Raw genomic sequence first — 22,601 nt, 5'->3', positions numbered from 1 at the left:
TCCCAAACTCTTCCTAGTTTTATTGGTTCAGTGTAAACAATAAGGTTCCAGCTGTTTCACCAGACATATTAGTACAACGTTGATTGACATTTCTTTAATGCAATCAAAAGAGAGGCAGAGTTATTGTCGTCTCTGATTGGTGGAGGCGCCTTCAAGGGGCGGGGATTGGAAGTTGAATCCGAATCCAGCTGTGAATTGGTTCGCATGAGCGGATTCGTTCTATAGACCGTTTTGCCGACTGGGAGAATCATTGGAGACTTGTGTATTTTCGCAATAATAGACAAGACTTCAGCATAGAGAGCTCTCTTGCGCATCCTTTCAGCACGAGCTTTTCCTTTTCATATGCAGACAGCAAATCACTGCTTGCACCTTTAGAAAAGATTCTGAAGGATTTTACTAATTGTCTGAGGATCTATAATTGTCACTGTTGTGAATACTTTTGAACAGTAAATCTTGCGGTGATCTAATAGAAAAGAAAAAAACATTAAATTGTAATCTTTAATCATTACTTTTAAGTGCTCGCTCACGGAGAAAACGAGCGAAGCGCACAATTGAGGATTGGGAAGCAGTTTTGCAGGACCTGCCTTGTTTTGATCTGGTTGTTGGTCATCGAAATACAATGTTGAAATCTTAAGGCATGATGTCCAAGTCACTGAGATGCCCATAAACCTGCTTGCGCTGTAACTGCCACCTGGAAACTCAGCCTGCGAGCTCCAACTGATCCTGTTCAATACCATCATTTGGACTGCTTTTGCAACCGAAATGATCATGCGATGAGTAAGCTCGATTTGGGCATAAAGAAAAGCATTACAGGTAAGAAATCAACATTTATAATATTCGACTTGACTGAATTATTGTTAAACATAACCACGCTCATTTGCCTGATCAGTATATGTTGTGTAATCATATTAAAATGTAGTACCAAGTTTAAAAGTAAGTCATAATTGGCATTTATTTAAAATGTAGAATTATTATTATTATTTAATCAAGGATTTATTTATTTAATGATAGGACACCAAAGTACCATATCGTATTGTTTGTGTGGCTTATTGTTTTTTTTTCTTAGTAGACAGTTCCATCAATTCATTACTGAATACCAGCCTGTAAAATTTTAATAGTCTCAAAAGTCCTGCCTTTATATATAGGCTCTTCTTTGTTCAAATGCACCGACGTTATTAAATAATTAACTCAAGATACATTGTTCTTAATACATTTCATTAAGTATCATTTTATTAATACAAACGTGTAAATAGACATGCACGCTCTTCTACCATGGCTTTTAATTTTTCATGTTTTTTTTCAAATACATTTCATAATTGCGTAAAATCAGATTTCTTTTTCTATTGTACAGCTGGTAATACATGCGTTTTCTCTCCTCAAGGGGGTGAATGATGGCTGAAGATGGAGGAAATATCTCCGAGGACCATCAGTTGAGGGAAGCAGAGGGTAGCTCCTCTCTTCCAAGGACTTTTATACGACTTAACGACCTGTCCGGTGGCGGGGAGCGCAGTGAGCTTGAGTCTGATGGAGGCGAAAGGCGGGAGAGCGCAGCCGGAGCAGCGGCGGAGGAGGCGTCCGCTTGCGGCGGGGAACCCTTGCCCTATCCGACTTTGGCACCGGTTGTGTTTTTCTATCTGAAGCAGACCACGCGCCCAAGGAGTTGGTGTCTGAAAATGGTTTGCAATCCATATCCTTTCAAACTCAAATGCAAGTCCTTTGCCTCACCTGGATGGCATTCACCTGTTCAGGTAGGACGCGCTACGGCGAACGCCGCCGGGCGCTGTCTCAGGTTTGAAAACCACGTATTCGACACAATATTAGTAAATAATTCTGCCTTTATTAAGTTGTCCTCTTTGGAAATGAGGTAAATCGCGAAAACAACTCCCAAACACACACAAAAAAATTATATTTTGAAGTCCCCATTGTGCTGATAGCTCGATGGCTACAAAAATTAAAGGGCTTTAATTCCGCTAGTGTTGTTGAAGACAACACGATAGATCCTGCAGAATATCAGAATTTATGAGTCTTGGCAAGCATGAATGTTACCTCAACAGGCTCATAACCGTCTTAACGCAGTTTTATGCGTTTGTATGACAAACAAGCTGAGGAAAGTCATTATATTCCATTAACTGGCCAACAAGGCATCGCTCTGAGGCACTTTATGACATTACCTCATTTATTAGCACTGATGAGTTAAGTTATTTGCTTGGTGTCTTGAATTTCTAGAGCTAAGAACTGCACACAATGTGCCTTTGGCTTTTTATCATCAAAATTAGCAAAGTCATTGTATAAAGACTATGCACTGGTTAACAATTTATCATATGGCAGTTCTGTGGCCAAGGTGGTCTTTTTGTATGACTTTTTTATGATGTGATTCATATGAAAATGTACCATTTTTAGAAAAAAGTAAGCATGAAGGTCCACCTCTAAACCTAACCATAAGCAGATTGTACGAATTAGCCACCAATTTGGCAAAACCTAAAATAGTTAATAATTACCATGAAATTGTGCCTAAAATTCAGCCCAAATTGTATTGGGCCTATATCTTCATGGCAATAAGTCCATTGCTTTTTACTTTCCACAAGATCAGATGAAGGGTTCAAATGACTCTCTTTGAAATTAATTTGACAAGAAATCAATAGCCACATTGAATTTCTAACTTTGCAATTAGTTAATTATTTAAGTGAAAACCAATCAATCCTCGCTTGGCTTTCAGTAGGAGTGCCTAACAAGTGGTTTAGATTAGTCACATCTATCTAGTCCTAATGACTATAATTTTTAGGGTGTTGTTAAAGCTCTCATCCCCGCAGCAGCAAGATGATTTCATTTTGTACCTTAAGAGGACTCCTTGTTTAGCTGCCAGTCGTTTCGCAGAAAGAGGAGAAAACGGACCTGATTGCGAGCGTGTGAGGAAGGGATGTGGTTTGCATGTGTGAGTCAGAGGTGTGCACTTGCAGTATGACTGATTCTGGGTGTAGGTGATCTGTTTGGTTTTCGATGGACTCGCAGCAGCTTCGCCGAAGGAAAGAATGCTCTTTTGGATCGAACGAGCTGGCTGGACGTGATTGTGATGTCTGGGTTCAAATGCTTTGTTTTTCTTCAGTAGGAAATATGATGAGACTTGTGGGCTCTGAAAGGCTGCCCAATCAAACACACTCATCTTTCCCCCATTCTTGTTTCTCAACCTCCTCACGCTCTTCCCCCATTAGACGAGCCCACATCCCTAAAAAATATGCTTTGCTTATGAAACACAGTGCCACTGGGTGTGAGTGGGCCTCGTGGTTCTCCGGGCCCGATGGTCTGGTATTCCTCAGAGAGGATAAAGTCCGCTTTTGCCATTGCATTTCCATATTCTTAAATGCCACTGTTTCTGCCGTGTTCCCGTCGGTCCGGTGTGCTCATGCGCTTAGGAAAGGACTGAGCCAAAAGGGATCCTATTAGCTGTGGTCAAGAAAAAGATGTGGAATTCCCTCTCCTTGAATCATCATGCTGCACAGCTGCACACACAATCTGTTCACCGTCAAGTCGAGATCAATGAATAGACTGGCTGTTTATTTTGATTTTAAATAGCTATGAAAAGGTGCTTAAGTAAAGTAACTGTAATACAGTCAAACGTGATACCGAGTCCACAGTACAGGGACAAATCATAGCATACAGTGGCATTTGCATAAACGGGAGTGTCCTCTGTGCATCGTCTTGCAGATTTATGTGTCAAGACAGTTCATCTCTTATGCTGCTATCTTCTTGTGATTCCTTGTGCAGCAATTTCTGTTTTTAGATCATTGTTGTGGTTTGGAGTGGGGTTTGAATCTCTGGGACTCATTATTAGCGGTTAGCTTTTATTTATATGTATAGTCTTCATAGATGACCTTTAATACATCTCTGTAACCATTAGATAAAGGTCACTGTTTTTTAATAGTTTGTAAAGTATCTCAGATCGATCCTCTGTTCATCCCATTGGAAGCATGTAAAAGTGTTTGTCCTATTTGAGATTCTTTGGACAAGCTCATTTTCATACTTTTTCCACTCTTGGGATGTAAAACTAGAATTTCGAATTTGTCTGTGTTGCAACGGCTGACAATCTCATTTGCAGTTTGGCATGTGCATCAGTTGATCGCTCAATCAGTTCATCAAAAAAGTCTCTTTGTATTATTGATTCGCAAGTAATGAAAGAGTTTAAGTCCTTGTGCGTCTGGTTGCCATTAGGAAACGATTCTGCAGTCTTTGTGATTCATCATTCTGTGTTTGTATCCTGTCAGTCATTAGATATTTTCTCCCTTGAGTGTTACTATAGTTTATTGAACCTTTGACTTGTCCTCCGTCATGGGGTTTTCTCTGGAACCTCTAGCGTATCATTTGTAGCTTCAGCATTTTGGGAGTGTGTGTGTATGTATGTGTGTGTGTGTGTGTGTGTGTGTGTGCACTTAAGAAAGCTTGTGTAACAGCGAGAGAGAGAAAGTTTAGGTGACTCAGAAGTAAACTTCCATTTGAAAGTCCTCTTTCGAATGTTGGAGTGCACAGATAATTGCTTTGAAATTGAAACAGTGATATGGTGTAATTCAATTATTAAACTGATTTAATTATATAAATGATTAATTATAGAATTTTTAAGTGATTTAATTATATAAACAATATTATATAGTCTGCATGTGTTGCACGCTTAAAGCCCCGATCACACTACAAGCGACACACAGCGACAAAGCGACATGATCCTATTTCAATGGAGAGCTGGCGATTTCCGGCGACACGAGTGACAGCGACTGTTGGTGACCGGATGGGGCATGTCCAGCGATGCGACAGAGTTCAGAATTTTTCAACTTTATGCAAATGAAGAGCGACTTTCGGGAGCGACAGCCAATAGGAAAGAAGACGGTAGAGCTCATGTGATTGTTCTCTCAGCCATAGATAAACATACGCAATGGAAGAAAGTAGGCTCTGTTTCTCATTCATTTTTGTTTGTATGTACGGATTTAATTTAGATTTAGATTATATTTAGTCTTTTGCATCCAAAATGTTTGTACTTAGCGGCAAGAAACCTGATTCACTGTCAAGACAACCAGTAGTGGGAACGCCCACTAGCGACCTCATCGCCAGCCCCTGGCGACATGCAGCGAAAAAAGTCGCTGCTAGTGTGAACGGGGCTTAACAGTTTGTGTGTGCATTAAAACATTACTTTGTTTTTTTACTTTGTTTTCTAAGTTAATATACAAATTCAATGCAAACTAATAGCAATTGCACCTTAATAATAAACAATAGGGCTGTCAAACGATTAATTGCGATTAATTGCATCCATAATATATAGCCTATGTGTATACTGTGTATATTTATTATGTATATAGATACAACTTAAATACAAATATATACTTGTATGTGTGTATTTATATATACATAATAAATATACACAGTACACATATTATTGATGCGATTAATCGCAATTAATCATTTGACATAAATTATATATTATTTTTTTTTCTTATATATACGTGTGTGTGTGTATTTATATATATATATACTGTGACGGGAGGAGCCAACGACAGACACAGTGGGTGTGGTGTCAGGCCTCGGAGAGGCTTTTATTAACAAAATAAAGTGTCCAGGGGAAGAAGTGTCCAAAATAAACAGGGGGTCTGGTGTCCTCGTCGTGCTGCGGGGCTCGTGAAGGAGGGCAGTGTTCCAGGAGGGGAAGGGTCCAGGGAAGGGGCGGAGTCCGGCGGCCGCACGCGCTCCCACTCGGGTCCGGGGCGCGAGGGCGGCGGCTTCATCATAGCGGCGGCTCTTACACGTCGTCCACGGCCTTTGGTAGGACTTGTACGGCCCGACATCCTGGTCCGACGGCCGTAATACGGGTGCGGCTTTCGTCCGGACCGCGGGTTCGGCAGCTCACGTCTTCGGTGGCGCGATGTCCCTCTACGCACCCTTCCTGGACCCACGAGGACACCAGCGTGCATGCACGGGGGAAGAGACCGGTCTCTCGAGGAGAGGCGCGCTGGGCAGTTAACAGCGGCGGTGATGAGGCTTCATTCAGTCCAGCTGTGCCTCATCACACGCCGCCAGCCCGCGTTGATCCCACGCCCCTCCTCTCATCCACCCACTCCAGTCGGGAGCCTGGTGAAGGGCGGCGAATAAGGGACGGGGTGGTGATGATAATGAGGGGGAGGGCCACTGATCCGTCACAATACCTAAGTATACACAGTACACACATATATTATGTTAACAAACTTTTATTTTGGATGCGATTAATTAGTTAATTGTTTGACAGGCCTAATAAATTACCTTAAAAGCAATAAATAACACTAAAAACCATTGTAAAAAGAGACACTTTCACAAGTATAGTGAGCATAAAGAGATCTGAATCCACTTGTCCAAGTGCAATGTGAACTCTTTTGTTTTTCATTGTTTGTTTTCCTCGATATTTGATTTAAAGCAATAGAAATGGATTATTAGAATAGAAAAAAAACTGTTTTCTTTGCATTCACAGTTCATATCTAAACTACCTTCTGCCTTACGTACTAGTTTATTTGGTCTCTCTCTCTGTGTGTGTGTGTGTGTGTGTGTTTTGATTTTGCAGAGAATTTGCAGTCAGTTGCAAACACTTTCACTGTGATTTAAAATTCAGTGATGTGTTTTTTGTGGTCTTTCTGTACATTCCTCTATGTATTACCATAAGAAGTATTTATTTTCCCTGCAGTTAAACTTTTGGGAATAGAAAACAATTTTGAAAAAGCAAATTCCTCTGAAATGTTTACAAGATACAGGGTGATGTGCCATAGCGATGCTATCTGTATAGTAAGATGCTCAGATTGCTGATGCAATTTTAGGAAGCAAAACTTTGGAAGCAAGTCTTTGGTTAACCTTTAGTTTGTTCATTTAAAAACACAGATAAGATTCTGCAGGCATTTCTGCTTTTTCAGTAACAACTGCTATTTAGATCTGTAGTAAAATTCTAGCTGAGCTAAACTCTCTTGGTTTACATAAAATATACTTATTTAATAGCATCTAGCATTCATTTTTCTAGATCCTGTAAATAACATATCAGAGCACTAAATAATGTATTTAGTGAATTGCTGCAAAAAATTCCATAAGAAAATTGGAAATTAATTACATTATTAAAACGTAAGAAAAACCAACAAGACCTCCCTCGCTATGTGTCCTCAAGGCATTTAAGATAACAGATCTCCCAAGATCCCACTCCACATCCTCATAATGGACTTAAACACCACAGAACTCTCTCTGCACATGCCCAAAACTCCAACATGCTCCACTATCTGTGATGACACTACAAACACACCCAACAGCACTGTAGCTATTTCAGTCTCAAGACCATCTCAGACCCTAAAAAACAAGGTCGGAAGATAAGTATGTGATAACACATATGCTAGATTTTGGACTTCTCATGGGACTGTGATAAAACCAGTGGTTTCTTCAGTAAAGACCACAGTAAAACACACTATGTGTAGGTTCACATTCAGCTTTTGAGCACCTCACGTCTCACTTGTGTTTTCCTGTGGATTTAATCTGATAACTGAAAACTCAAACCCAGTAAACTCCAGTGCTGCACCATTAGAGCTCATCTAACAGCCTTCAGCAGATAGCAGACATCTTCTCAGGACATGGAGGAAATTTCAGTTTTGTTGCTGTCTGTCAGATCACTAGCACTAGACGGTTTCTAATCTGTTCTTATATATGACTATTAATGGAATATCAAATAGCAGTTATTAGGTCTGTCAATGTAACATGTCAATTTAGTGTGCTTAATTCTAAAACAATGTTACAATTAATAACTAGGGGTGTAAATCAGATGTTTCATCACAATACATTCTGACATAGCCAGTGATACAATATTTGACGATACCTTAAAACATACCGTGATATGATTACTATTTGATAAGATTCAAGGGCCTGCAATCAATATATTGATATTACCAATTACATTTTTATTAACTCACAAATGTGACCAAAATATAACATGAACATTTAATTGAACTTAAAATCGATATATCATATTAGTAATTTTATTGATGAGTTAATCTATGCTGAATATACAAAAAATATTAATTATTTATGTTTTGGTTGCATAAGCAAAATAATCAAATTCATTACGATTAATAGGATTAAAATTTGATTGACAGACAAAATAATAAAATATTGTGTTTATTGAATCTGAACTTTTAACTAATTTAAAACTTTTAAACTAATTCTTTCTTTCTTTCCTTCTTTCCTTTCTTCCTTTCTTCCTTTCTTTCTTTCTTTCTTTCTTTCTTTCGAACAAACAAAAGCTGTTGGCGTATTTGATCTGTCTGTAAAAGAACAGAGCATGAAGTGAGCTCTTATTTAATCAGCAGGAAATGCAGGCAGAAAATGGGGGAAAAAACTATCCAGACCAGCGTATATGAGATATTAATATTGCTTTTTCAAATCAAACCTTTGAAATATGAGATTTTGTTGATCTTGAAAATAAATGATGTCATCAGCTCTATGGTAATATTCCTCTTCGCGGCGTCACACGCGATACTATTCTCTACCGCTGAGCACTGCCAGAACTCCCAGACCTGGAAACGGTAGGTGAAAAACATGCCACATGCATCCTTTTCACCTGCTGTAGCCGCTCATTAGTTACCACAGAACTCCTGCGTATTGTCACAAATCTACATTGCTTGTGAGCCGAGTATGTGATTTACATCAGCTATATATGTTTTAGGATGTGGAAGAGCGCATGCAAAAATGCTGTTCATTAGGAAATGATCCCATCCTGAGAGTTACTCTCTCACTTTTTTTTTTCCCAAATGGTTTGTGTTACTGGCACGTCCTGCTACTGTCTGTTATGTACTTTTATAATATTGCCAATGTGCTTGGCTTGGCAGCATTCTGTTTCTTATGCATTGTTACTCCCGCTATAATTGGTGGTTTTGTTGCCAAATGCTCATACTGTTGATTTATGAAGACAGATTTTGACTCTGGAGGCAATCATTGCACTAACCATTGTCAATTAATCACAATTTAGGCCACGATTCTTTCATTTGACAACCAGAAATTGAGCATAAACATAAAAAGCTGCTTAAGCCGGAGGGATGAAGCCAATTTTGCCATGCAGAAAATGGTCATTACTTTGTGTTCAATATTTCATAATTCCATCTTTTCCTTTTTTTAAGGCCTCCCCCTATAACACATTTCAGGCTGAATCCCATATATGCCAAGTCTGTGAATTAATGTACAGTGGCTCATTACAGGGTCCTGTCAAAGCCAGACATCTATAAGCCCTCTATTTGAACAAGAAGGGAAGTTATAATTACAGCCAGACTAGTCTGTCCTTTAAATTAGTCCTCTATTACATGTCTTACTATCAGCTGAGAGCCACTGGTGCTGTGTGCTGTGCTGTATCTAATGGCTTCAATACAGAACACTTTTGTTTGCCCATACAATAGGTGCTGTTTGTTGTTTGGAAAATAAATTTAAACATTAGCTTTCCAAATAGACATGAAGTCAGATATTTGATCTCATGAATGTCCTTGTTGGAAAAGTCATAACCTTTTAAAATAAAAACCATACTGATTTGTTCTATTTTACTGTATGTGGTATGCTATTTTACTGATTTGTTCTAATTTAAATTAGTGGTCGACCGATATTGAGCGTTCGGTGTGCTTAGATGCTGGGATCCTTGGCTATGTCAAAATAAGTCCCTATGTTGCCAAAATAAAAGTCAGATATACAGGGCCGCGGCTGGCCAAATGGGTGCCCTAAGCAGTATTGTATTGTTGTGCCCCTAAATATTATGGATGTAAAAAAAAAAAAAAAACACTATAGGGGTCAAAATAGAACTTTAATAAAGTATAAAAGTAAATAAATAAATAAACTGTAATTAAACTTTATTATTTACAAATGACAATTGTAGCTCTAGACCTATGGCAATTATTTTATTAATACAGTTGTCTGATTGATTTTGAATCGAACTCAAGTTCATTTTCCCTCTTGGTGCAGATCTTTTGGGCAGGTACAGCAGTCGCACTTGGGTGCGGACCAAACAACCGTACTGAGACCCAGCTGAAGAGGTGGTCTCGGTCCGCTTCCAAATGAACTCTGGTATGGTTCGTTTAAAGGGATCATATGACGTTGCTATTATTTTGTGTATTTGGTGTAATGCAATGTGTTTATGTGTTTTAAGGTTAAAAAAATACATTATTTTCGACATATTGTACATTATTGTTGCTCCTCTATGCTCCGCCTTTCTGAAACATGCTGATTTTTACAAAGCTTATCGTTTTGAGAAGCGAGGCGTGCTCTGATTGGCCAGCTATCCAGTGCGTTGTGATTGTCCGAATACCTCAAGCGTGAGATGGAAATGTTACACCCCTTACCGTATTGTGATGCCGTGTCCCGGCGCGACGACACAAAAACAATAAAACCCATTACAAACTAAGCATTTTTTGCATCCAGTGGGGACATAATTAATGATTATAATGGCTTATACTTTTTACCATGTCTGCATTTGTGATCGGAGAAACAACAAACAACAAGCACTACCCTACACAGCTCAAAACTCGCGTTTGAATAGTCAGTGGCAAATTCTTTAAATATGAAAACATACTTACAGGCTGTGAGTCAGAAGCGCCAGACTGTCCTTGCAAAGTTGGAATTGCCCCACTATATAGAAACGGCCTTTGAGCAAGCCAGCATTGTAGGCTACTCTTCCAGGTTCAGGAAATAGTCCTCTGTAAAAAGGTGCTGCACACACTCGAATATTTGGGTTGAACTGTTCTGGAACAGTTCTGTAAATGTAACTTACCAACTGATTTCTAGTTGTGTCCTCTTTTGGAAGCCCAAACAAAATAGTTTCGCTTTCACAATGAAACACAATGTCTCCAGGACATAGCACCGGCGGCAGCAACAACTCTACAGCGAGAATAAAGTCCTGACCTCTTTCTTTGCGTATACGTTTGGGCGGTGACGTAGACATGTGGGGGCGTGTTTGAATGAGCCATTTTAGGTGGGCGTGGTCGAGTCTTAACTTTTATAAAGAATATCTCTTTGGTTTTGAGACTTTAGTCTTTGCAACTTCAGGGATCTTATCTATACACAAACAGCTTGTAACACTCCAAAGAGAAAGGAAAACTTGAAATCGCATCATATGACCCCTTTAAGGTGTGAATGTGACCCGACCTCAATCCAATTGCAAAGATGAAGTTGATGATCCTGACATGCCCATCTCATCATTGGACACACCTTTAGAAAAAAATTCATCTTTACGGATTACATAATTTTTTGTTTTGGATTTGAACTATTTCATTTTGTAGTCATTTAAGGTTTTCTATACATAGGCCTATATTCATCATCTCTGTAAGGAAAATATTTGCTGAGTTTCGGTGCATTTTTGTGAAGCGCTCCTGTTCAAGACCGAGATGGCAAGCACATCCTATTCGTTTTCTTTATTTTACAAAAGCATAACGTTTTGTTGATCTTGTGAGTGCACACAAATAAAAATAGACCCTTTACAGTTCCGAACAATGTATTATTCTTACCTTCTTACAGCGTATTTAATTTGTTTCCACTGATGTCAGCTTCCACTCTCCACACAAACCATTGGATATGCGCCTAATAGTGCACATTTATCTAGGTTAAATTTTTAAACTAACATTGTGAAATGCTATATAAATACAAAATACAAAAAGTATTTTGTATCTATAGATTTTATTTTCGGCAAGTCGTAATAACAACATTTTATGACATTGTTTCATATGATGCTCAAAAGTTTCTTCATATTGTGCTAGGATCTGATAACAAAAGAAAATCAACATTGTATTTGGTCTGGACCAAAGCAAGTGAACTAGTGGACTTTCCTGGTGTGAATACACCCTGAGGGTGCGAAAAAAAAAAAAAGTATTGAGAAAATGGCCTTTAAAGTTGTACAAATTAAGTCCTTAGCGATACATATTACTAATCAAAAATTAAGTTTTGATATATTTACAGTAGGAAATTTACAAAATGTCTTCATGGAACGTGATCTTTACTTAATATCCTAATGATTTTTGGCATAAAAGAAAAATTGGTAATTTTGACACATACAATGTATTGTTGGCTATTGCTACAAATATACCTGTGCGACTTGAGACTGATTTTGTGGTCCAGGGTCACATGTTTGCCTTGGCGGTAAATCAGTCCACCACTAAGCTAAATTGTAATTGTTCATTCAATACATGCGTGTTTTAGACATTTTCATATAGAAAATCGTCTGTATGGTAATCTGCTGGTCTTGGTAATGAATTAGTTGGAATTTCGGTTTTAAAAAAACACAACTTTTGTCATCATAAAATTGGCTGTAACTTATGTTGAAGGTAAAATAGTGTATTTTTGTGTATAAAGTGTGTCCAAAAAAATAAGCTTGTTTTCCCTGGTGGGTTTCTAAGTGGGCAGTTTCCTCCTCAATCAGTATATCTGACTACTTCATTTGGAATATTTACTCATCATAATTGTCCGTATATTTGACCTGAATTCACACTAGAAAAAAAGAAAGGAGAAGGAATGAATCAAGCTGAATTGGTTGTTTGACAAACACCTATTATTATCAAAATGTCAGACTCTTGGAAAGCTTTCTGCCTTTTGTGTTCTTCTTTGAATGTGTGTATATATTTCTCTTCTATATTACCTTTTGTCACTGTTCTTGCTTGGCCGCCCCCTGCCAGTCTTCAACCTCTCAACACTCTCTCTACCTCTCTCTTTCTCCCTGGGCTGTTCCGTGAGATGTCTGTAAGTTTATATAGGAATCAGTCCAGGATTTTCCTACCAGCTTTTTCTCATTAGAGAATTGGAGGAGACTGGAGAAGTTGAGGGGAATGGCATGAGGCAGGAGAGGTGGGGAGGGAGAAAGAGCGAAAGAGAGAGAGAGACAGGGAGGAGGGTGAGATGTATGTTGGCCCACCTAACCGAATTCCCATACGGCCTCTGAAGCTCATTACCTCTACCACTTGTGTTTACTTTCTTTTAGTCTTATTACCAGTAAGATCTAGCCTTTCCTTTAACTCTCACACATCCCCCTTCCTCTGCACGTTAAAACTTAGCACATTATATTTATTCCTGTTGCTTCATTTGTCATGAAAAACACAGAAATGGTGATCTTTATTGCTTTGAGGTACATTTGGTTGAGCAGTTTTACACCTACAATATCCAACATGGGCTTAAATATTCTTGATCCAGAGGGCGGACTTGTTCCTTCATCTCAGTGTTTTTGACTAGAGAGACATGTTTGATGGTGTGGGTTAGTCTTCACATGTGTGTTTGGTAGAGGTGGGTGGTATGTCCAAAATCTGGTACTATGGTATGAGCAATTTTATATAGCTTTATTTTTTTTTTTTCTGGAAATAATAAAATAAAAGTAATAAGTGTTTATGCAATAAGTAACATGTAGTAATGGTCTTTTTATGTGATATTTTAAATCAGTGAATTAAAGGGATAGATCACCCAAAAATGAAAATTCTGCCATTAATTACTCACCCTCATGTCGTTCCAAACCTGTAAGACCTTCATTCATCTTCGGGACACAAATTAAGATAATTTTGATGAAATCTGAGAGCTTTCTGACCCTGCATAGACAGCAACACAACTGACACGTTCAAGGCCAGAAAGGTGGTAAGGATATCATTAAAATAGTCCACATGACATCAGTGGTTCAACCTTTTCAATATTATGAAGCTACGAGAATACTTTTTGTGCACAAAGAAAACAAAAATAACGACTTTATTCAACAATTTCTTCTCTTCCGTGTCAGATGGCACAAAAGAGTGCCATGACACAACATTTAAATTACTACCCATTTAAATTAGAAATGCAGTGGTTCCTGTGGCAATATTGAATGAATATCTAATGCTTAGAAAGACCTCTCAGTCAATCAGATTTGAGAACTGTTGTGTGTGTGTGTGTGTGTGTGTGTGTGTGTGTGTGTATATGTTTATAAAATGTATTTGAATAGTATAGAATTTTAATATTGGCCATAACACGAAATTAAGAAAAGATATGAAGACATAAAAGACAATTCTTTGACGGCCATTACTAATTCAGTAAAATTATTATTATAAAGCAAATTATTTTGACTTTTGTTTCTGATTGGATGTTTCATTTAAAGTTGATAAAATGGCAGATACCACTTCGTGTTTACGTGTGTGAAGGTATTTGTGCTATGTGTCTTGTCAGGAGGTGAGGTGTGATTCCTTTTGTTGTTCCATGCTGGGATGTCCGACTGGCAGTGAGAATCCCCTTTTTTGGACATGCTCGGCAGGAGGGGTGTGTCGCAGGTGGCAGTGACAGACCCCAGGACTGACCTGCACCTTTATCAGCAGCGTCCTCCCCTCATCGCCACACTTAGAGGCCCTTCAACCCGCCCTGTGTCATCGCAGTTCCAGACACGATGCTCAACTCAGTGTCTGGGCAAAGAAAAAAGAGATTTCTTACTGGAGATAAAACCTCTTGGGTTATAAATACCTCTTTAAAGCAGAAAGCATCGTTATATAAGGCTGGCACGTTATGTAGTTACAGCCGTGTTTTGGATTTCTTCCTTGTAAGAGATTAAAAACATCTACTTATATGTTTTAATGCACATTTGACCTAAAGGAAAATAACCAAAGAAAAGCAAAACCGCTTTCCTACCATCCAGTCCAGTGAAACTGATGTGACTTGGTTAAAAGGAATCCCGTTGTGCTCTAATAATTATTGTCCTGAACTTGTCCAAGCAATCCCCTGCAGCACGTCTAATTAAAAATGTCTTCCCAGCGGCACACCTCAATATTCTCTTGCCGTAATGCTGCCAACACCTGAAAAGTGAGTGAAGGGGGTGGAAGCCTGGGGAAACCTTCCCAGAATTCCAGCGTTGTACAGTAATTACAGTGTAAAGCTTCATTGGCTTTTATTGGGATCCATCTTGCCCTTGCCGTCTCTAACAATAAGACAACTTATCTGGGGGAAGTCTTGGTGTCTCACAGCCCCTCTGCTGCCGCTTCCTGTTGTTGATGAAAAGCCACAGTGACATTTACAGCTTCCAAACCATTATAGCCTAATAGCCGTGGGTGACGGCGTCCACACCGGCAACAAATAAGCCAAACGCATACGGGAGCTACTACGTTATGTTTGAATGTCATGCTATCACCTGAACAGGCCCGTGCGGTAATGCGAGCGGCAGAGTGAGAGCTATAAAAAGGAAACTTTAACCTTTTACTGCTGCGAACGGGAGGATGTTAGTCCTGGAGATTTGGCGATTATGACAAGACAAAACGGCCACAAACAGAGGTGGCCTGTTGTCTCTGTGTGGCTGTCACAAAGAACTAGGCTGCTTGCTGTTCGTCGTCTTTGGTTGGGATTTCAAAACAACTCATTTGCACTTGCGTGGAATATTCATCTTATAGTTTATTCGGTTCAGATTTTTTGGGTTTTGATCTGTTTGAAAATATCTTAAGCAATCATCTTCCCTTAAGGCCTCGCATGCAGAAAGTGAACAAGGCCGTCTGTAATCTGGCCTAGATTAGGCATCGCAGTCAGGCTTCCCCCATGAAACGTTTGACTTTTTATACGGTTTCATTTTTCTACGCCCCTTTCCTCCCTTCGAGACCCCCACCCCCCGTGTTTTATTAGAAATTCATTGTGGGGTTGTAATTTTGTTAGTTGGAGTTGTTTTGGACCTTGGGGAGCGTGTTTTAATGGTTGGTTCTTTACATTAGGCAGGAGATACAGCGGATAGATATTGCCTGTGTGTGTTTTTCCTGATAGAGCTGTCTTGTGTGTACGTGTTGCTGTCACACTGAGTCAGGGGGAGTAGGGGAGACACAGCCCTCGTGGTTTTCGTGTCTCTTGTTAACATTTTTTCATTTTTTGTTCAGGATTTCCTACAAGATGTGGCTACAAAAACAGTTCCAGACCCCCTCCACATCTCCCTCTTGCTCCCTCCCTCTCTCAGAAGACAAAAAGACAGAAAAAAGAAAAAGAGAAATCTGCTTTTAATTTAAATGCAAGCAGCAATACACTAGAGTCTTCCAGGTCCTAAAGTCCTCCTTTATTTGTAAAGCAGATAGCGAATACAGAACCCGAATGCAGGAAAAAAACAAAGCAAAGTCAATTCTTCATATTTAAATTATGGAGACTTTGTAAATGTCTTTTATTTTAAACTTTTTCAGATTTATTTATTTTTATGAACTATTATTATATTATATTATATTATATTATATTATATTATATTATATTATATTATATTATATTATATTATATTATATTATATTATTACATTACATTACATTACATTACATTACATTACATTACATTATATTATATTATATTATATTATATTATATTATATTATATTATTACTGCACTGGCATTTCAGAGTAGTTCATTGTTTATATACTACCATACCAGGTTTATGTTTGAATTATTTGTATACTATTGTGTTTTATGTTTTATTTTTAATATTTGTTTTATAATTATTTTCTTTTAGATTTCATTTATTGTTATTTATTTTTTGGTACAACCTTTCTGTTATTTCAGGCAACATTTCTAATTTTAGTAAAATTAAGTTTTCATTTAATATTTTATTTTATTTAAGCTTTAAGTTATCAAAATGATTTTTAATAGTTTTACTTAACAATAAAGCCATTGCACAGTACTACATTTACCTTGGTGAAAATACTGGTATTTTGGAAACTGACTATTCATAACAATAATATCTGACAGGTCTGCGGTATATTTAATAATTTAGTAATAGCTTTCCTAGTGCACCATATACTAGACCAGTGGTTCTCAAACCTGTCCTGGGGACCCCCAACCACAACATATTTTGTATGTCTCCCTCATTTAACACACCTTATTCAACTCATCAGCTCATTAGTAGAATCTGCAAGACTTGAATTGGGTGTGGCCTATGAGAGAGACATACAAAATATGTGGTGGATGGGCGTCCCCAGGACAGGTTTGTGAACCACTGTACTAGACGATCGATGAATAAGGTGTGAAGATATGGTCATATTTACTGTTGTTTGGTGAATTTTTGCAGGCGGACTCTAGTCATTTCAAAATGAAATCCATGTATTTGGGAATTTGACGTGAGGGTGAAAGATTTCCCCATGCAGATTTAGCAACAGGTTCAAGTTGGTCACATGGATTTGTGGTGTTGACCTACAGAAAGCTGATTGGTTTGAAGGTGAAGGAGTATGAGAGGCTCTCGAGGACTGACCGAGGAGTTTGTGAATGTCCAGTGGACGTGAGCGTGAATAATGAAGAAGACAGTGTGGAACACGCCAATGCTAAAGTGACAAGTGGGCAGTGTGTTGAAACACAGTCTAAGGTTGTGTGTTAGATAAGTTCCTCTAGATTTGTGTCAGTCGTGTTGTTAAGGGGGTTGGGTGAGGTACAGAAGAGCCTTTAGAGGGTATCGTATTTTACAACCGCCATCAAACTCGACCTCTCCTAATGATATTAACTTGATATGTGTCCTCTTACATCCTTGTCTTTGTGTATCATCCATAACATCGAGGCCTTCAGAGGTAACAGCTACTGAGATGTACAGTGACATCTTCAATATTTTGAGTGCTAAATCACGCATGTATGGGGAGCGTTTTTGATGCTTTAAAACAAGCAAACAGGCTGTCAGAGGAGATGAAAAAGGCCACAGTCTTGGAGTGTTGTACACACACAGTCTCATGGGAAGCAAATAAGCGCCTTGGCCTCAGACTCGCTCACACCACATCATTTATCTTGTCCTGTGGAGTGTAATCATCGGAGTGCTGCGCAGTTGCTCGGGCGGTTTGTGTCCGGGGAACACCCCAGGGGGGCTCCCGCCTCGGAGCTGTCCTCGCTGGTGGATACACTGACCTGGAAGAGAGCCGAGATATTGTGGCCGTCTGAACGGTCAAATTACCAACATTTGGCAGTTGACGCCCCATACTGGGCTGCAACTAATTTGATAATCAGATAATTTGTCTGTACATGCCATATTTACACCGTGATGCTAGAAAAAGGCATGTCCCAAAAATGCATATTCTGATTAAAGTTTTAATTTTTCCAGCAACAGAATAATGAAATTGCACACCAACATGCTAATCTTACTATTTCTATAAAGACATTTCAGAATTAGAGTAGTATGTAGCGTTGTTTAACCTTTTAAAAAATTGTTAAAGGGGTCATATGACGTTGCTAAAAAGAACATTTATTTTGTGTATTTGGTGTAATGCAATGTGTTTGTGCGGTTTAAGGTAAAAAAACACACATTATTTTCCACATACTGTACATTATTATAATCGCATCATATTACCCCTTTAATTGAATTGCTGAAATAAATGTTTATATTATATTACATTACATTACATTGTATTATATTATATTGCAAGCTTACAAAAAATAGAAATATTGAAATGGGCAACTAACTGAAATTAAATAGAATTAAAAAATATATACAAATAAATAAAAAAGTACTAAAATGACTAAATCTGAAAGTGAAATAAAAATTAAATAAAGATGACATAAAAGTACTCATAAAATGATAAAAATGACAAAAGCACATAGCAAAATTTCAAAAACTAAAACAATGAAATGAAAACCGAAAATATAAAAATAAATGCTAATTTAAAATATGAATAAATACTATAATAGTAAATAAATAATACTAAAATAACTCTGATATATGCTGTTCTGAATTAGGTCGGTGGATTAGGTAGCTGTTTGCAATGCCTGATGAAAAATGTATTGTGTTATCATGATATTTTATTCTATAGCTAACAAAAAGTTCCTTTTTTCACTAGTTTGCACTATACTAAGCTAATAGGCTAAGCTGTTGGCTTGGTAACCAAAGAATAATTGAAAAAGAAGTGAGGATATTCCTTTTTTGTAATATACATTTTTAAATTTATATGGATGCTAAATAACAACGTACTCTGGAATCGCCCCCTATACCTTTATATACTGCACTATTTAAGGGAATGACCACATGTACTGATGTAAAAAACGTAATGGAGATTATAGTGTACTCAATATTCAACTAATCGACCCAAAGTATCAATTACTTTCATGATCAGTTATCAAATGCATGCCTCTTAGTACAAGAAAGTTCCAGCATGCCATGCACATAAAACAGATCAAATCTGCAATTCAGATTGAGTCCATGTGACACACTCCCTCTCCAGCCATATAAATCCCACAAAGACAAACGGATGGCTGAGCAGTTTTTCAAGTGTCTAGAGCTTAAGATGACTCGCTAAATAAATCATTTTCTCTTTAGTGTTCATTACTACCATTTAATTGCTACTCTCATTGTGTTTAGTGGTTAGGAGGTGCCGTGGGCTTTCCAGAATAATGATGGCTCAAAGGAGGTCTGTTCTTAATAGTCGTGGGCAACATTGTGGTAAACAATAATCATATCACCTATCTCCACTATATGTTTTTTTTTTTTGTACATGATAGTTGACAAAGTGCACAGTTAATTACTTGCTGAAAGTGTAGTGAAGAACAAGTGCTTGTACAAAGCATGCTTGTGAATTATTTAGCTAACAGCCAGTTCCCTTTAGGAGATCTGGACACACAATGAGCAGGGCAGTAGATTGTGCGCTTGGCAGCGTCTTTAGACATTGCATTAGGCATATGGTGTTTATTTTTATTTATTTATTTATTTTTTGTGGGGTGAAACATGGGGGAGCGGTTTTAAGCTGACATTTATTTAAAATTTTAACTGTTTTTAAAAATATAATATTTTGTGTTAATTGTTTCAGTTAATTTTAAATATTTATTTTATCTTTTTAATTTATTTTATTCAAATGCTACTTTTTTAGCAGGGTGAAGGAAGTTTGAGGGAGGGGTTTTAAACTTTAATTTTTTATTATTTCAATTAATATTTAATTTAATGTGTTTTTAATTTACTTTTAAATGTTTAATATTTATTTTTAATTTTTTATTTACTTTTTAATTTAAGTATTTGCATTTTTCTTTTTAAAAGTGTGAAGGGAATTCAGGGGAGGGGTATTAAATATATTCTTTAATTTTTAAAATGTGAATGAAATTAAATTCAGTTATATATTAAATCGTTTTTTTTTTCTTTTCTTTTTTTATTCGAATGTTATTAAAACCCCTCATCTTCATATCTACCCCCACACTGACTGTGAGCTCATCTGACCTGATGGGAAGTCATTTATGTAATGATAAGTGCTCACAAAAGATCCCAGCTTTCAAAGGAGAATGTCCTCCTGAACGGCGGCCAATTACTATGCATCAGCTGCCTAGAATTCCCACTCTTCCCTCTTTCTCTTTTCTTTCTCTTTCACTATCTGTATTTTATGAATTAAGCCACTCTGACCAGTCAGGCTGTGGACAGCAAAGGGCACCTATAAGAAATACTGTAGTGTTGGTGTTTATGATTGACAAATGTTGTTCTTTTTCTGTAAAAGTTAGTGCCTCAAAATGAAAAGTAGGAACACTCATAAAATCCATGCAGTAACTTTTTAAACATGATTTTGTTTCCCGACAGCCTGATTAAAGCTATGTACCCGGAGACTCCACTGAAGTAGCTTTGCAGTAGGGAAGACTGATTAGAGCTTGCAATTTTCACAAGTGCTTTTCGGTTTTGTGCAATATGCATGAACAGTGAACAGTGAACAGACCATAGGCACTCTATGGGCGTGCCGTCTGAGACCCTGACTGCACAACTACAATGGATAGATTTTGGATGAAAACAGCTCAGCTGGTAGGTCAGTGGCAGTGGTTATTATGTGTATATTAACTAAACATTATTCTCATTCAGTTCTTGCTCAGTTTCCTCAGTTCCACCTCCCTCTCTCTTGTTTTTACAGAGTTTTTAAAACCTTGTGGTATGCTCTTATGTTTCCCAGCCAGAGTTGTCATGGAGATCTATTTTCCATTTTTTTAAAACTGCTTCTTACCTCTGGTTTTATTCTCTCTCTCTCTCTCTCTCTCTCTCTCGCTTCTCTTTCTTTGCCTTTTTTGTACCTTTCATGATTTCGCTCCTTCGTGTGTTGGTTGCCATGGTTTCCCTCACGGAGTGTAGTTGAGGTGTGTAAGCCCGCCCATGCCTTTAGTTTTCATTGTGCTGTCAATCAGCCTGACATCTCTATTGACAATCTCAGTTCGAGAAAACACCAGGAAAGAATCTTGGCTTGAGCAATTGGTACAAATAACGGTCATGTATAGCTCTGGACTGTTTCACTCTCAAGACTTTTATAGCATTTAAAGCCTACACAGTATTCTGCTTATTCTTTGTTTCAGATGTTTAGTTACTTTACCTTTGGTAAGCTTTTCCTTTTTTTCCATTTCTCTTTTTCATTTCTCTACAAGATTATATTCACATATGTATGTGAAAAAAATAGTAAGATCTTTTATTTTTTAAATAAAAATAAAATATTTAGGAAGGGTGCATTAAATGATCCAAAGTGAAATAAATTTTGTAAGGGGTAGGTTTAGGTGTAGGGTTGGTGTAGAAAATACGGTTTGTTTAGTATAAAAACAATAGAAGTCTATGGAAAGTCCCCTCAATTCGCAAAAACAAACCTGTGTGTGTGTGTTTGGGTTTGTCCATTAAATACATCATCATTTTCAATTATGTGAAAATGACAACCAAACTTCAGATGCAAAGCCAGATATTGTTTATGCCATACAAATTACCTGCTATTTCTTTGGCTGTTCTTTAATGGTCAGCAATGTTAAAGTTGAAACTTTTCAAACTTTGAGCGCCCATAGATGACACTTCATTCATAATTCAGTGCAGTGTTGACGTGACTCATGCGAAAGAATCTTTAGCTGCATTCGCAATCCAGTATCTCTCGTATACTCGAGGGACATGTGCATAATAAACGGAAAAAGAAAAGGTTGACTTCTTTTCAGGAGTTCTCCGATTTGCTTCTCTGTTATTCATTTTGAAACCTTGAGAAAGTCAAGAGCTGAAATTGATGCAGCATATCTTTTCTTTGAGATCTATGCAGAATGACTTTTCCCAATGAATGGCAGACTTGTCTTTGACTTCCTTTGCTTTTGTGACATGTTAAGTCTGAGAGCACGGACAGCTGCTAATGTGACCTATGAGACTGTGAGATGATGACAGGTGAAGACAATACCACACAGACACACCTCAAAGCACTATTATCCAGTCTGACAGGAAGTCAGGTGCATGTGTCCATGTGAAGTTAAGGTTTTCTTCTTTCATAAAGAGATTATGTGCTTTTAATGGAGAGAGCCTAAATCAATGTGTGTTTTTGCGAGTCCATGGTGGAGAGGTTTCAGTTCTCATCGACGCGTGCACACACAGTTAAATGTGCCAGAAACCCAGTGCAATGGAAGATGAAAAGCTGTGTGTGTGTTCGTATTTTTCCCTCTCCCATTTATTGAATGGGAGCAGTGACAATAAGGGTTGTGGCAGCAGATGCCTCAGCATAAATTTCACTCTGAAGAAGAAAAGATTAAAGCTCTCGGGAGGAGATACATGTTTAAGAGAGAAGGATGAATAAATGCACAGCAGTTTCCTATAGTAATTTGCATGGATAATAGACTCAAAATAGATTGAACAGTTTAAAAACAACAAACACTTCTCATTGACAATCGGTAATGTATGCAGTATCACGTCGCGGATGTGCTCTTTC

The 22,601-nt window shown here is 37.9% G+C and overlaps 1 protein-coding gene across 1 annotated transcript in view; it reads left to right on the top strand.

Moving 5' to 3' along the window:
- Positions 1–255: 255 nt before the first annotated feature.
- Positions 256–22,601, top strand: part of cacna1g (calcium channel, voltage-dependent, T type, alpha 1G subunit) — a 241,173-nt gene continuing 218,827 nt past the window's right edge. Inside the window, exons 1-2 of the mRNA XM_058793083.1 lie at positions 256–813; positions 1,382–1,689. Coding sequence (XP_058649066.1) covers positions 1,389–1,689 — 301 coding nt within the window. The 5' untranslated portion in view covers positions 256–813; positions 1,382–1,388. The remainder of the gene's footprint in view (positions 814–1,381; positions 1,690–22,601) is intronic.

The sequence above is a fragment of the Onychostoma macrolepis genome, chromosome 12 (genome assembly GCF_012432095.1).
Source record: "Onychostoma macrolepis isolate SWU-2019 chromosome 12, ASM1243209v1, whole genome shotgun sequence".
NCBI classification, from domain to species: domain Eukaryota; kingdom Metazoa; phylum Chordata; class Actinopteri; order Cypriniformes; family Cyprinidae; genus Onychostoma; species Onychostoma macrolepis.
The sequence above is the reverse complement of the archived record's forward strand: the minus strand, read 5'-3'. Positions and strand labels throughout refer to the sequence as shown.